General features: G+C 42.8%; 1 protein-coding gene across 1 annotated transcript; it reads right to left on the minus strand.

Annotated features, from left to right (window-relative positions):
* Positions 1-2,565: 2,565 nt before the first annotated feature.
* Positions 2,566-5,856, minus strand: Fancf (FA complementation group F). The gene has a single exon (XM_057756217.1). The coding sequence runs from the start codon at positions 5,272-5,274 to the stop codon at positions 4,255-4,257; it is 1,020 nt and encodes a 339-aa protein (XP_057612200.1). The 5' UTR covers positions 5,275-5,856; the 3' UTR covers positions 2,566-4,254.
* Positions 5,857-17,382: the final 11,526 nt, after the last annotated feature.

Consider the following 17,382-nt stretch of genomic DNA (forward strand, 5'->3'; position numbering starts at 1 on the left):
TCATTTCTGGATATTTGGACTGCGTTTGGGAGTTTGGGGAATTGGAGTTTCCTTTGGACCTGACAGTGACTGCCTGTGGAACTTGTTGCAGGGTGTAATCCAGAATGCTCACTGTGAAAAGACAGTGTCCCGACCACAATGGGAATTTACATATGGCAAGCTCCTTTTAATTCAAAACCTAACTGCAGTATGAAGAGCAAAGAAGCTCTCAGAGACAGATGGAGCCAGCCATCACTGTAATGATTTAAGCTCCTTCCCTTAGGGCCACAACATTACTAAGTCAAAGGGCACTCATAGCCCACTAGGGCAATAAGCATCTGATAAATGAGGTGCTGCCATGCTTCTGATAGAGTAATTGATCATTTCCAATTAAATCTTGAGAAAAATCAATGGTTGCTTCTTAGACTGTTTACATCAATTAACTTGTATCAATAATGAATATCTTATAAATGCTAAATATTTAGGAGAGGGGTCATTCTGTTTATAACCTGTCCTACTTTTGAACTTTGGCATACAACATCAGAGTCAAAATATGACAGAGGGGAAGAGTAAACTTGAAAATTCATCCACAGTAACAAAATCCTTTTTGAGGGGAGGTCATGGATCTTATACTATGGCCCAGGCTAGCCTGGATTTCATAAGTAGCTCCGACTGGCCTGGGACTCATCTCTGACTGGTCTGAATATACTATGTAGCCCAGGCTACCCTCAGAAATAGTCAGGGCATGGATGAACACAGATTGAACTCTGAAGCAGTAAAGTAACTCTGGGAAGTGTTTAAGGCTGCTGGGTTGAAATCTGAGAAAGTCACAATGTATTGGGACTTGGTTATTCAGATTTATTCTCCTTAAATCACTTCTACAATGGGTTATAGCTTTTAGATAGATGACTCTGGTGATGATACTGTCACAATTTTTTGCTCTATTTCCATTTGCGCAAGCATAGCCATCAGTTACATGAGTGTCAGTTGCAGCCCAGAAATTCAGGCTGCTCCAGGAGAAACAAGTCAGAGTGGGCTTGTTCCCACTGAGCATGTCGTCTGGTGAGACACGTGGAGAGTATATACACGCACGAGCAAGGGTCAAGCCAGGCAGCCCAAAGCAGTTGCTTTTTCTTCTGATCTCCAAATACCTGGGTGGTTGGAAGGATACTGGGTGTATGTGTGGGTCTTCTCCTCCAGTTAATCTTCCCAGGGGATACCTTTCAGACGTCTCTAGAAGCCTGTCTCTTAGTTGATTACAGATCCAATCAAGTAGACAACCAAGATGTACACCCCAAGAAATTCAATTCAAAAAACAAACAACAACAACAAAGTTAAAAAAAGCACACAAAGAAACAAGGAGTCCCATCAATGCAGCGGGTTGATCTCATCTGAAGAAACTTCAGACTCTGAGGTGAAATGCAGACCATAAAAAACGAGTGGCTGATGGCTCAGTGCTTAAGAGCATTTGCTGCTCTTGCAGAGGACCCACACTGGACAGTTCCCAACTCCTGCAATTCCAGCTCCAGGTGACAGGACTCTCCATTCCGACCTCTAAGGGCATCTGTACTCACATGCAAACATCCACATACAGACACACATACACATTTGTTTAAAAATAAGGTAGATCTGAAATAAAAAAAAAAAAAACAATGCTAGAAACTAATCCTGGAATTAAAAAAAACAAAACAAAAAAACAGAACAAAACAAAACAAAAAAACACGTGAGATATGTTACATGCCAGGCAGGCCTTGAATTACCAAGGCCTTGCCAATACTACTTAGAAGCACTGGCATTGTTATAACATAAATAGATAGTCACAGCCTTAAACAATCATTTGAATAAAGGGAGGCATATTTAGTGGCTAGGCAGGTGACCCCTCCAGTCCTGGTCCCAGGTAATTCACTAAAGCACACTGACGTCAGCCCACGAAGAGGGAAAATATGATGTAGAGCCTACTTCTACTTATTCACAAGGTGCCCCAAGCCAGTGTAACTGCAGTGGAATTTGGAAAAAATTTCCCCAAGGCTGGGTAGTCATTTGCAGGTTAAAATCTGGGGCAGAATATCCAGTACCAGCAAATGGGTCACATGAGACCAGCAGTTTCCACAGCAGCAAAATGACAAGGAGACAGCCAGGGGACAGCTTTAGGATATGGGTAGCTTAAACCTAGTATAGGCCCAACCAGTCAGAGGACAGATTAGAAACAATAGGAACATGGAGGAAGTGTTGGGGACGTGGATGTTGAACCAAGGATCACTTTAAAATAAAAAGAAGTCCACTTACAAAGGAGCTGCGGCCTGAGGATTGCTTCCCTTCTTTACCAACAGGAGAGATGAATAACACACTGGACGTTAACTGAAAATCATGTGGACAGCAAAACCACCTTTCAACAGGAGTCAGGCATGCATTTGTTTATTTTTTTTTTATTCTTTTTTAATTAAAATTTCCAACTGCTCCCCGTTTCCCATTTCCCTCCCCCTCCTCCCACACATTGCCCCCTCCCCCCACTCCCCTCCCCCATCCCCACTCCTCTTCTCCTCCCCCCAGTCCATTCCCCCTCCCTCTCGATACTGAAGAGCAGTCCAAATTCCCTGCCCTACAGGAAGACCAAGGTCCTCCCACTTCCATCCAGGCCCAGGAAGGTGAGCATCCAAACAGGCTAAGCTCCCACAAAGCTAGTTCATGTATTAGGATCGAAACCTAGTGTCAGGCATGCATTTGTAAATACACATTAAAATGTTTAACACCATGAGGTGTTTCCCAAAACAATCCTAAAATCAAAATAAATAAACAAAAGCCAATAAGTAAATGGAAACACAATCTTGGAACCCACAAAATCATCTGAAACGGAAGTGATAAAACTGTGAGAGAATCAAGATGTCCTTTACTATATGAAACTTAGTTTCCTCCTGTAACAAACAAAAATAAAACAGAAAATAAGTTATGAGTGAGATGCAACAATATTAAAATATCAAAACCATGGAAACACAGAATTCAGGTATATGTATTGGTTCACACTCAGCATTGAGGAGGCTGAGGCAGGAGAATACTGCAGGACTCTGAGGCTAGCATGGGCAGACAGTGAGTTCTAGGCTAACTTCAGCAACAGAGACCCCAAAACATCAAAACAGAACTCGGAAACTGACTAGCTTCATAAAAAATAATAAATGCGAGAAACCCTGTCTCGAAAAACAAAAAAAAAAATAATAATAATAATAATAAATGCTGCCAAGGGTCCAGGAGAAAAAGGAACGTGTATACCTTGCTGAGAGTGACCAGAAAAAAAAAATGAGTAGGAAAATGTCCCAAAGTGCTGAAAATATAACGAATGTGGCTGAGTTGTCACTCCTGTGTAAATACACAAAGGAATCCTGTCAGAATCTAGAAGATGTAAGTTGGGTTCTTAGTCACAAACACTCCAAATAGTCTCCATCCAGCAACTATGAGGAAAAAGAGCCAACTCAACCTGATTAATGGCACAAGTGCCATTAACTTACTAGTTTGATCTCTTTACCATCCAATCGAAATCCCCAAAAGGATACTTACTAGCTCTAAACACTATGTGTGCAGTCAAGAAATGCTATAATTCGCTGTTATGTTGACTTCTGAGAGTAGTGACTTTTACAAACGAGGGACAGAACTTTCTGAACACACAGCTTTGATGCACATTAAGGCTGGCGAACAGGTTAAGGAAGGCACATCTAGACTTTGACTATAGCTAGGCAGCTTTGAAACTAACATTTTGATTCTACCTCGTGTTTCTGGTTAAACAAAGCTTTTCACCAGTAAAGAGTCAGTAAACAAGAAAAGTCAATCGTTTTTCCTTTAAAAGGTGTATCTATTTTTAGTATTCTTACAAGTTAGCTTTATACAAAACAAGCTGAAAATTCCATGGCTTTAAGAATTCTTCCAAGGGAAGGTATGTAGCTCAGTGGTGAAGCACTTGCCCAACATGGCCAAGATCTTGGACCCACCATCGTAAGGGAAATAACACTATTTCCGGAATCTAGAAAACTCAAAGAATATTTGTGCTTGTGTTACGAACCACTTAAACTTGGCACCTAAATAATTAGGTTTGGGGACCATGTAGCACAGGGCATTGGTGAAAACGCTGACACTTTGTAAACTGTATATATAGTCAGGTAGTAACAGGACACCAGAGTGTGGAGGCTTGGCTGAGATGTCTGCTGTTTCCTCTATCCCTCCCTGTGAGGTGGGTCTGTCCAGATGCTCGGCCTGGGACTTAAGAACCTCACATGTTCCCATACTCAGTTAAGCACCACCAGGCAGGGTCAGCAGTAGGTCCGTCCAGATGCTCATCCCGGGAACCTCGAAGTCTCCATCCAGCGCCTTGTTGGTGCGCACAGTCTCCAGTACCTCTTCCTGCAGGGGTGGTGGGGCCTGGCACAGGCTCTGCAGCCGGAGGCACAACTCCTCCCAGGGCATGTCCTCAGGCTGCGTGGGGACCCAGAAGCCCTTCTGCAGGTCATAGCGCAGCTGCGTGGCCCAGACTGTGAGCAAGCCCAGGTAGGCGCGACACAGCGTGGGGTGGCGGCCGGCCAAGGAGGCCAGGCGCACAGCGGGCAGCTGGCGGCAGAAGGCGGTCAAGACCTCGGGGCTGTCCAGAAGCCACCGCAGCAGTTCCTGTGTCTCTTTTGCACCCGCAGAGTCTGCGGCGTGAGCGGGCTGCGGGTCTACATCGCGCAGCAGCGCCTCGCCCGCCACGTTCAGCACGTGCTCCCGAGGCCCCCGGGCCCACAACGTCTCGAGGAGCTCGCGCCCGGCCGCCGGGGCAGCGCCGCCCAGTTCGTGCAGGCGCGCGCACAGGAGCTCCGCGTGCGTGCGCAGTAGCGCGCGCCGGGGCGCGTCCCCGCCGAGGCGGAGCAGCAGGTGCAGCGCGCTCCCGCGGCGCGCCACGAGCGCCAGGCGCGACTGCGGCGCGTCGTCCTCGCTGTCCGCGCCGGGCCCGGGGAAGAGCAGGCTCGGCAGCGCGTGGGCGGCGGCGGGCGCGAGCGCGCGGTTCCGCAGCAGGCGCAGGGCGAGGCGCGCGTCCCCGAACTCCAGCGCCGCGAAGCTGCGCAGCCCGGGCGGCCCGCCCAGCGACTGGATCCGCCTCTCTAGCGCCTCCCGCGCGCGGCCGCGGCCCGCGAAGCGTCGGTACACGTGGAGCAGATAGCGCGCCCACTGCAGCGCCCTACGCACGGTCGTTGCATCCCAGGAGCGCACCAGCGGCCCACACGACACGGCCAGGACCTCGGAGAAGCGCTCCACATGATGCACGAGCGCCTCCATGGCGGCCGCTTCCGCCTTGGCCTTCCAGGGAGCTAACCGATTGGACGTGCACGCGAAGGCCCGCCTTTGTGTGCTCTGCCATTGGGCGAGGCTCGTGTCAATCTCGCTTCAGGGTTTCCGGGTCCCTTGGCGCTGGAAACAAACTGCCTATGGCGAGCTTCCACTGTGGTACTGGGAGAGAGCCCGTTTGTGGGCGTTTGTGGTGGACATTTTGAGCAGTTTCCCGAAAGGGGGCTGACGTTCATCGCGGATGGGTTCTGCGTGTGAGCCCAAAGCTCTCAAACAGCCCGTTTGCCAGGTACTTGTGGAACCAGGACCCTCAAGGCTGGGCAAGCATGCTACCACAGAGCTGCATCCCCGGGCTTTCTTTTATTCTTCCCCCAACCCCGAATAAGCCTCCCACTAAATTGATCAGGCATCCTTTCAACTTGCAATACATTTGCCTCAACTACTCTTGTAAATGACATTACTGCCCCGAGGCTCCTAGCCAAGCACGTGATCTAATATTTATGCTCGAATTAAGCGCTTATTTATGCCAGAGTCTGCTAAATTCTGGCCTTTAATATCAAGTCATATATTTAAGCTAGTTTTGTTTATCCATTAGCCCAGACTATATTGTTTGGCCTTAAGATTTTATTTTAATCTGACTGATAGGTCTTAAAATCCTGGTTTGACAGGTAGAAATTACAACCAATGGATCAGCCTACCTTTTAGCAGGTGTGCAGAGGTTACTGGTTCATTCACTTATCGAATACTTACGTCACGTGGTGTGATAGTGTGTGGAGTACAGGACTAGAATAAATTAAGTCTAGTTAAATGCCCCACAGGATACGCTAATGTTCCATTTAAGAGAGATAATTCACTAATAACCTCATATGTGGTAGGCAAAAATAAGAGTCACTAGACCTTGGGTGTTAGGGGAAGTCTCAATAATTCCTCTTTCAACTGAAGGCCCAAAGGATACTCTGTAAGAGCCCCAAGGCCATGGGAACCGTTAATGTGCCCCAAACTACTAGAATGAAATCTAGATCTAATTCGGGGTGAGAAAGAAGTCCAAACAGCATCGATTCCATGGTTGGGACAATGCAGAGAAACCTCACCAGCTCCAGCTCACCTTCTCAGACCCGATTCTGTCTTACATCTTGGCATCACAGTGAGTATCTATTTCATAGAAGCCATTTTATTGATAGATATGCATGCCTATGACAATTTCCCATCCGGAGAAAGCACCATTTGGGTTTGGAACCAGTTTTCCATTTAATTCAGAAAAGTTCAACTAGAGATTGAAAGATGATAAATTCATCTTTCAAGAAACCTGTACAATAGAGGCGAAATTAGGAGGGCCCCAAACATAGTAAAGTATAATGCAAATCAAATTTTGTGTATTTTTAAATCTACAAGTGTGGTGTTTTTCAAGACCTGTTGGAAATGGATAGAGTTCTGGAAGGTTTTTAGACTGAGATTTGTTTTATCCCACAAAAAGATTTGCACTATTAGGAGATAATGCAAAATCAAGTAGAGATATAACAGAAGTTAAAATGTGAATATAAGATTTGTATATTGTGTGCTGGAAATGCCAGGAACAATCTTTTACCTGCTGGCCACGGTCTGCCAATTCCCAATATGTAGTAAGTTAGAACAGAACATGGAAGTCCAGTTCTAGGAATTTTTTTAATTAAAATAGTATTTCATTCAAACCACAAGAGTTGAGCAACATAAACAACCAAGAAAAAGAGATTTCCACAAAGAACGTACGTCAGAGGGCTCTGGAGAGAACCGAAGTCATATCTGTAACATTCTGGTGTGGAATTTTGCTCCTTACTTTCAGTATGTATTCTGTGGTGTTTTCAATAAGAGGTGGCCCTCATGGCTCTGGTATTTGAACACTTGGTCCCTAGTTGGTAGCACTGAGAAGGTGTAAGAGGTAAGGCCTTGCTGGAGCGAGTATGTAATTAGGGTGGGTTTCGAGAGCATAAAGTCTCACCTACTTCCTGTTTCATCTTTTTCTGTTTCCTGTTTGCAGGGGAGCATGCCAGCTCTCAGCTTCCTGTTTCTGCTGCCATACTTGCCTCCATGCCACGATGAACTCTTGCCCGACTCTGGAACCCTGGAACCGTAAGCTTAAATGAACCCTTCTATAAGTCGCCTTGCTTGTGAGGTCTTATCACAGCAGCAGATAGTCACTATCGCTCATTTTCCATTACCGCTGCTCTGCTTTAGGATAGAGATGCTAGCTCAGCTCCACAGGCAAGACCAAAAAAATCTTAATTAATGACATTAATCCCGTCTTAATTTACTGATTAGTCTAGGAGTCTATCCTTTAAGCCTCTCTCTCTATAACATTCTCTACTAAAATAAGTTCAGAAGTGGCCAGAGGAAATAACTAGTCATTAGGTTTACATGATTCAGAAAAATATTCTTATTCTATAGTCAGCAATGTGTCCAAGCTGAACACCAGGCATGCTGTGAGACAGTTTCTTTCTCATGAAGAAAAATCGAAGGAACACAGTCCTTAATCTTAATCTGTTTACAAGTGTGGGGGTTTTGTATATTTCCAATTGTATTTGACAATTTCGAGTTTAGTTTATTTAAATGTACTTAGCTAATAGAAGCCCTGTCTTACAGTGTGTGGTTCATACTTAGGCTTAACGAGACCTTCCATAAACTTTAGCTGGTTTGGGTTTTGTTAGTATGTACTTCTGTAGTGTGCAGGCCTTGGCATGGTCTGCTTCCCATATACAGAACAGTAACCATCTGCATTGCCATGAGCAGTAAAAGAGGAGATTTCGTCAAAGAAAGATGTAGCTGACTCCTGTACTGTTTGCTCTTGGTCCTAGGAGGTTGCTTAGACAATACTGTTCAACTGAATCTTTTCATTTGAAAATGTGAGTTGATATTATTCTTTATTCAGTATAATTTTGGAGGGGTGTTTTAAGATATGCAGTAAGCAAGAAATCAACAAACAACACAGCCGAGAAAACAAGAAAAGCAATCTGTCTGGTGTCCACTCTACCTCATGCTGCCCACTCATCCTGCCTTATCTGTCTGGTGTCCACTCTACCTCATGCTGCTCACCCATCCTGCCTTATCTGTCTGGTGTCCACTCTACCTCATGCTGCCCACCCATCCTGCCTTATCCACAGCTTTGTTTTGCACAGTTTCTGGCTACCCAAAGTCAACTGCAGACTGAGGATATTACGTGGAAAATTCTACAAGTAGGTAGTTTATTTTCAATTAGAGCCATTTTTAAGAGTGTGATAAAGTCCTCACACCATCCAGCTTTGTCCTGCTCAGGACAGAAACCCTCCTCCTGACCATTGGGCTTACCCGCCATCACGGTCAGTCTCTTGAGTGCTGCCTTGGTTGCAATGTGAAATGTCCCCCACATGCTTGTGTGTTTGAATGCTTTGTCACCGGCAGAGGGTGTTTGCCAGGTTAGGTGACCTTTACCTGGCCCAGCCTTACTGGAGGAAGTCACTGGGTGGGCCTTGAGGTTTTATAGCCTGCTCTGTAGTTCCTGACTTTGACAGTGTAAGCAGTTACCTAAGGCTTCTGCTGCCACGCCTTCCCCATCCTGGCAATTAGAAAGCCACCAACACTGAAATACATGCTAAGAAACATTTGCTTAGATTGACGTGTGACAGTAACAATTAAGTTCCCAGTTCTTTAAAGAGACCAAGAAGAACTGTGATGTAAGTTGTGATGTGTTCCTATTTGTCCATCAGTACATGAGTACAAATTCTGAACGTCAGTAGAGAGCCATGCTGCTAGTGCTATCATTCTGGCTAATGGTGACTTTTGTTTTTTTTTTTTTTTTGACGTTCAAAGTGAAAAAAAATCATAAATAAAGGCAAGTTTAAAATATGCTGGTCAGTACCTCATAGAGGTGATACAGTAAGAAGGGAAACTTTCCTGTAGGCCTAAGATTTATGCATCCTAAGTTTTATGCATCCTCTAGGCATGCATAAAACTGTAGTAGAACTGTGAACAAAATCTCCTGAAAAGAAGCTGTGTTTATGGAGATCAACAATGTCAGCACTGTGGAGAGATCAGAATGCTGTAGGTTAGTCCAGAGGCCAACTACTTTACATTGGTCTAGATCTAGCCCCCTGGAACAGCTATTCCTTGCCCACCTCTGTGAACCCCTTTTAAAAGTCATCTTCCAGAAATGTGACTGATCCTCTCAAACATAAAATCAATATTATTAAAAATTGCACTTATAGGGACTTAGCCCTAGTGAATAAGAACACTCTCGTGTCAGCAGGAGGGCATGAGTTTGATAACACCTGTATAAAAAACCGGGCATGGCTAAGCATACCTTCTCTAAAGCAAACATCAGGGTAGAAGGAACAGCTGACGTCAGGAGCTTATTGACCAACCAGCCTAGCAAACACTGTGATCTTTGAATTCTGTAACAAATCCCCTCTGAAGGCAGTAACAAGTAGTTTGAGGAAGCCATCTAACTACTTCCACTGACCTCCACATGTGTACACACGGGTGTGCAGACACAAATAATATGCATATATGAAACAAGCTTACTTTTCTCTTAAAACACAATTTTAAGCATTGGGACTTTTTACATAAAATTAATATATAAAACCTTTATTCTACTTTCTTATCTGTGTTTGATGTGGAATCAGGCAAGGTGTCTTTCCTGTACATATGTCATTTGGTGGCTAGTGGATGGAACTAGAGACCATCATGTTAAGCTAAATAAGCCATGCTCAGAAAGATGTATATGTTGCCTGTTTTCTCTACTCTGCAGAATCTAGATGAAAGGAATACATAAATATATATTATATATAACATGAAGGTGGAAGGGCAGTCTTTTAGGAGAGCGATGTTATGGTTTGGTGAGAATTGTCTTCCATTGTCTCATTTCTCAGAACACTTGGTCCCAGTAGGTGGTGCTCTTTGGAGAGGTTATAGAACCCTTAGGAGGCGGATCCTTGCTGGAATCAGAATTACATTAGAGTTGGGAGAGCTTTGAAGGTTTGTAACCTTCCTGTTCTGCCTTGTTGCTTTCTGTGTGCTGTTGGAAATGTGGTCAGCCAGCTTCCTGGACCTGCTGCTGATCTGCCATGCCTTCCCTGCTGTGATGGACTCTATCCCTCTGAAACCATAAGCCAGGATAAACTCTTTTTTCCTGAAGTTGCATTGTCATAGTATCTTATTACAGCAACTGCAAAGTACAAGTACTACAAATAGTAAGGAGACAAGCGGGAGGGGATGTGATAGGTGTGGGTGGTGAAGCAAAGGAAGCGAAGGTAAAACTGATAGACACATGATAATGTCTTCATGAGCCTATTGTTTTGTAACCAATTCAAATAATTTTTATTTAAACTATTATATTCCAAAGAAGCATTACTCTAACAGAACTCAAAAGCCACACTACATTGTAATGCACTTTGTGTTTCAAATGCATTGTGTTTTAAATGATCTGCCTTAGAGTTTTGTAAATAGGGAGAAAAACTGTCCACTTTTTTCCTTTTCGCTCACTCATTTTCTTCTTTCCCCTTCTGTTCTGAGCAGAGGATAGATAGACCACCATCATGGACACTGTCAGTCCCTTCCTCTGACTTTCTACTGAGCTAACCAGTAAGAGGCCTTAGAAACAAGCAGGAGGACCAATGGTGGGCTCTGTCTGCTAGGCTCCATCTTGTCCCTGCAGATTTTCTGCAGCGTGTTCTTTCTTGCAGTCCTCTGGACTTCCTGCATATGGTGACATACCTTGTTGACTGTTTTACCTCGCTCAGATCTTGTAAATATTCCTCTATTTATTTATCATCAAAATCGCTCATGAATCTGCCCTTATTTCCTGACAGGACCTCAACAGATACAGTTGTCCAAATACTCAGCCATTAAGTCATGTGAGACACCATTTTCTATCAGCACTTGCGTAGGTAGTGATAACTACCTTTAGTGAATGTATATTCAAATACGTGCCATTGACATATGTACTGCCAGTCTGTGGTAAAAATCATCATTACAGAGACTATATGACAGGCAATGTGAAGTCATTCTGTGATGTCATTAACTAGATGTGAAAGAAGCATTCCATAGTAGTGTGGGCATGGTGGAATCATTGGAACATAGACCCAGGGTTTTTTATTTATTTGTTTTGTTTTTAATATTCAGTTGCCTTTTAGATCTTATTATTAATTTTGGAACACAGCACTAGAATATACATCATTTGTGGAATAAAACAATGTAGAGAATTGGTTGTCATTTGGTGGGACAAAAACATTGAGATCTCCTTGGAAAAGTGAGATAAGAAACTTGGAGAGGTCTTGAGAGGCTCAAATTTCAAAAATATTTTTCTTTAAGATTATTGTGTGTGTGTGCATGCATGACTCTGTGTGGGAGAAGTCCAGAAGAGAGGCCTCAGCTTATATGGTTGCTCAGATCTGAATTCTGGTCTTGAACCACTGATCATCTCTCTAGCTCCTGAAGAATGCTGAATTAGTAGGTAACTGTAGAAACGTATGCTATGCTCTTTCATTGAAATGACTGAGGTCTTTAAAATACATATAGTCTTGACTTGGATGATGCTAAAGACTGAGCAAAAAAAAAGGCTCACAATGGAACATTGGCGCACTGAGCCCCCCGCCAAACTTGTCTTCTGTTCCCACCCAGTCTGAGGCATTCCTCAGACTGTTTGGAGCTCTGGGATTGACATATTAGATGAAAGCATGGCAAACTGGTGAGTGGTCATTTATTAGAAGTCCAGAAGACAGTTTAGCCTAGCAGTCAGTGTCAGCTCTGTGTATCTGTCTTGTCAGTACCTCAGGACTGTAGTGCTAATGGTTCATCTGAGTCCTGCTTTGGTTTCTCTTACTGTGATATAACCTGTTGCTTACTAAGGTAACTTGAAGAGGAAAGAGTTTAGTCCATCACCAAGGGATGCAGGCAGGAGGCTCAGGACAGGAAGCTGGAGGCAGGGACTGAGGGAGAACCTTAGAAGAACATGGCTTACTGGACTGTTCGCCATGACTACTTACCTAACTTTTCTAAACAGCACAGGACCGCCTGCCCAGGGTGGCCTCAGTGGGCTGGGCCCCCCTGCATCAGTTAGCAAGCAAGAAAATGTTGCGCAGACACACCACAGGCTAGAGCAATTTGGGTGGGTCTTCAGTTAGGTTCACCTCTTCTCAGGTTGTTTGAGATGTATGTGAAGTTGAGAGGCAAAGAGAATTATGGGAATTTGTGAATCTAAGTAGGACACAAGTAATTCTGCTTAAAAATGATTTTATCATTTGACACCAACTTGCCAATGCATTCTGCAGGCATTTGTTAGCATAGAAACTTCTCTATACCCAAGGCATGCTCTGGAGTTGTGTTCAAATGGGAAGGACAATGACAGTGAGATGCTGAAGATAGCTTCTATGCAAATGCTTCGTTTCTCCTCCCTCTAGGAGGCTTTAAGGGTCCCACTGCTCAGTGCAGTGCAAGGTCGCTGTGGGCTTTCCATTGACTTTGTGTTATCTTCGTTTTTATTTCCCAGCACTTTTTTCCTAAATAACTTAGCATAATAAAATTTAAAAAAAGAATAACAAATCATAAAGGTTCAGTGTTAAGATATATGAATTTTTGAGCATCAAAAGCCAAAAAATAATTCAAATTCAACCAAACTACATTTTGAAGGAATGAGATAATTTTCTGAAAACATTCATTAAATTATATCGGAAAGGACAACTTAAATAGCACTTTCTTCCTCTCGTTAAGTAACTGCAGCTCATACCTAAGCATTGTACTTGATACTTCTTGTTTTGGTAATATTAAAAAACTAAATACTTGAGATAATCCCACTGAAAGAAGTGCTTCTTGAGTTTTATCATTTTTATTTATTTCCTACTGCTTAGATAACTTCTCATTAAAAACAATCCCATTAAGAGTGACAACAATGAAATTCACATTTTTCTTATTGACATAAATTACCTCAAAAGTGATTATCAATATACATTGTACGCACCCATCCTCTGTGTATATTGTATGTATTTTGTGTGGAGGTTGATGCACTGAGCCTCCTTAGAGTGTATGAGTTAAGCCACTAAACTAATTTTATGTTTTTAATATTTTAATATTTAGTTTTTCTTTTATCATTAATGACTTTCCCCCCAGTGATCAAATAAGAAAGAAAAAGAAACAATCGGAGGAGTTGTTTTTATTTTGAATTAGAAGTTGGATTTGATATAGATCTGTGATACTGTCTGCATGCCTTCGTTTTGCCCAATGGTTACGGCTTATTGCTGTGTGAGCACCTGCCAGGAAGGAGTCTTTGTTTCTGGTTCAATAGCTTTTAAATGTCTGTTGTTCTCATTTTCAAGTCTCCAAAACTTTTATATGGATTCTTTAAGCACATTTTTTTCATTATTTCTCAGCCTTCTTTTTTCTGGATGGCTGAAATTTCCAGACATATAGCCTAAAACGTCCTAAGAGATTTAACATTATATGTGTGTGTGTGTGTGTGTGTGTGTGTGTGTATAGTTTTATATATATAAAACTAAGCAAATGGAAACTAAAAAGTGCTGCATACATGGGCACTTTTAATTTCCACAATGATAGATGAGTCTAATTTTCCTAATTAGTCTCTCACAAAATAGCAAATATACTGAGAAATTGTCAAGAAAGCTGCTGTGTTTAATTGCTTCCAGACCTAATCTGGGTTCTGAGATTGGCCTGGTCTGCTAATATCATTAATGTCAAAGAATGTTCTCACCAGAGATTCCTGGTATTTCAAAATAAGCTGCCTGAAACTAGCCAACTAGTGATTAAAATAAGTTTTACAATATTACAGATGCATTTTATTGGAGGGCAACATTTTTATAGCATTGCTTCTTAGTTAATTGTCAATATTTAAGCCTAAGAGATGCTCCCAAAAAATTAAAATAAATGTTTTATTATAAAAAGGGAAAGCAAGCCAGGCAGTGGCAACACACGCCTTTAATCTCAGCACTTGGGAGGCAGAGAAAGGCAGATCTCTGTAAGTTCAAGGCCAGCCTGGTCTACAGAGCAAGTTCCAGAACAGCCAGGGCTAAGTAGAGAAAGCCCTGTCTCAATAAACAAGCAAGCAAACAAACAAACAGGGCAAGCCTAAGGGTCCTGCCTGTCACATTTCAAGGAGATGGTCCATGTGAAAGATGTGAGAGGAGAGAAAAGTGTTAGAGGCATAATGACTTTACAGCTTTTTTTCTTTCATTTTATTCTTTTGAAGAGCATAATGAATGTGGCCATTTTGTAAGTCCCTATGTCATTATTTAAGAGGTCTGCATGTGTTCCTGCTCCTTTTTATTGCAGAATATGGGGCATCTTCATCTCCTGCTTAGTTGGTATAATTTTGGTATTTACGTTTTTTAAAATAAATTTTTCTAATTGTATGTGTGTGGACATTTTGCCTGCATGTATGTCTGTTCACCATGTTCATACCTTGTACACACAGAGGCCAGAAGAGGGTGCTTAATCCCCTAGAACTAGAATTGCAGAGAGCTGTGAGCTGCCATGTGGGTGCTGGGTATTGAACCTGGGTCCTCTGCAAGAGCGGCCAGTGCTCTTCAACTGCTGAGACGTCTCTCCAGTCCTAGTGTTCATGCTTTAATGTTGCTGTCCTGAAAAGAGAAGGCCCTTATGCGTGAGCAGCGTGCATGTCAGGATGCTGACTGTACCGCCATCCATCCGCAGGGCTTTCCTCCTCCGTGCTTAGTTCTGACTAACAGAACAAGACACACTACTGAGGAAAGTGCAGGGCAGACAGCAGGAATAATAATGCTACTAAAGGTAATTTTACTATAATAGCAGATAATTAGAACTATCAGAGATTTTTATTTTTTTTTTATTCTTGATTTCTGTTTAAGTTTTGTAGATTCTGTTGCTGTCATATAAATGAACACAGTATTCCCTTCCATGCAATGGGTTATTTTTTGGGGGATGTCAATTTTTTCTTTTTTTCTTTATTTTATTTTATTGTTGAAAAAATGTCCCCTCCTCCCCGCCTCCCATTTCCCTCCCCCTCCCTCACTGTTCTCCCCCTCCCCCCACTCCTTTCCCACTCCCTCTCCAGTCCAAAGAGCAGTCATGGTTCCCTGCCCTGTGGGAAGTCCAAGGTCCTCCCCACTCCATCCAGGTCTAGGAAGGTGAACATCTAAACAGGCTAGGCTCCCACAAAGCCAGTTCATGCGGTAGGATCGAAACCCAGTGCCATTGTCCTTGGCTTCTCATCAGCCCTCTTTGTCCGTCATGTTCAGAGAGTCCGGTTTTATCCCGTGCTGTTTCAGTCCCAGTCCAGCTGGCCTTGGTGAGCTCCCAATAGATCAGCCCCACTGTCTCAGTGGGTGGTCGCACCCCTCGCGGTCCTGCCTTCCTTGCTCATGTTCTACCTCCTTCCGCTCCTCATTTGGACCTTGGGAGCTCAGTCCGGTGCTCCAATGTAGGTCTCTGTCTCTATCTCCAACCATCGCCAGATGAAGGTTCCGTCTAGATGGAACTCCTCAGTACTGAAACAGCAGAGATTTTTAATTTTAGTAATAGTGAAGACTACAATCGATATAATTGTAAGCCAAAGTCACATTTTGTGATGAAATGATTAGCAAAATGATAATTTAAAAGAAAAACTTAATTTCCTCAAATCAGAAGGCATCATTCATTTTATTTTATGCACTTAATGATAAAAATTATTTATTCATTTAGTAGTGTTCCTGACTTCTGCTTAGTTCGTCTCAGACAGTATCTGTAATTTTGCATAGAGACATCATTAAAATGAACTCTTAAGTTTGGTCATTCTCTAGCATGCTGATTTTGTTTGCATGTTTAGTAAGAAAGAAAACCAGTTTAATTTTAATAGAATAGCTTAATGTCTCTATAGTGAGTTTTGAATCAGCTCTCCTTATTCATTGAATATGCTTGTGCCAAGTGCTGTTTCTTGTGCTGTATGCTGCAACCCTGGGCGCACTGTCTAGCTCTGCCATTGCAGTAGTCCAAATATTTTCAACTTTGCATGTATTTTCTTGAATTTTGTAATCTCACCATATCCTTGGGCAAGGAACATCAATAGTAAATATTAATCTTACACTAAGGTAATAGAAAACTAAAGGGTAAAAGATAATACAATAGAAACTCCCAGAAGAAAATCAGTTTAGTAAAGCAGGGCATTTGGGAAGTGGGAAGACATAAAAGGCAGTGGACTGTGGCATGTTTCATCTACGGGGAGTATGAGCACATTGCTGATTTGCTTTCTCATTCCCAATCTCTCTTTTCTTTCCCTTCCTCCCTCTCTTCTTCCTTTACTCCTAACCCCCGCCCTTGCCATTTCTGCCTTTCCCTCATACATACACATATGTTAGCATCTACATACAGTCAGGACAAGAAATGATGAGCTTGTAATATAGAAACACTTCTATAGATCTATGTGAATGTTGATTTTAACACGGCTCCTAAATGTCCTGTCTGTCCCCACATCAAAGCGATTAAATAAAACCATAGGATTCAAATCGTGTTCTTGTGCATCTAGAAGGGCCCACAAATCATCACATTGTATAGGGCAGAGTGTGGGACTAGTCAGTGCCTGTAACTGTAAGGAAGAGGACAAGAGAAGGTTTTTGTCCCCAGCATGCTTCTGGACTTGGGCCTCGCTTAGGTTATGTTTCTTTCCTGTTATCTCATTGGAATATTCTTATTTGTTAGGAAGTGAAAATATCCTCCTAGGTGGTATTGCTGTCCATAAAAGGATGGATGAATATTCCATTAGTGAGCAAACCGAAGTGTAAAGATGCTGACATGTCTTCTGTTTACTGGCTTGGAAGCCCTTGGTCTTTTCATTGTCTCCCTATGCTGTGACCACTGAAATCATTTCTGAGTAGACCCTAATAGCCTTCCTCACATGGTTCAGCTACACCAGACACCAGCATCATGCTACAAGTTCTCCTCAAGGCCTAAAATCTTGAGAAAGGTATTTGTTGAATTGAAGAAACTTGTTAGAAAAGACAAAACTGTCAGAGCTGTGGGAAGAAGCTGAAGGAATGGAGAAGAATGCTCACATAAGGAACATAAAGAGTAGCACAGTATTGAAAATAGGAAATGGCAAGAGTTTTCACACATCACAGCTACACAGCCCTA

Source organism: Chionomys nivalis, chromosome 23 (assembly GCF_950005125.1).
Source record: "Chionomys nivalis chromosome 23, mChiNiv1.1, whole genome shotgun sequence".
NCBI classification, from domain to species: Eukaryota; Metazoa; Chordata; class Mammalia; order Rodentia; family Cricetidae; genus Chionomys; species Chionomys nivalis.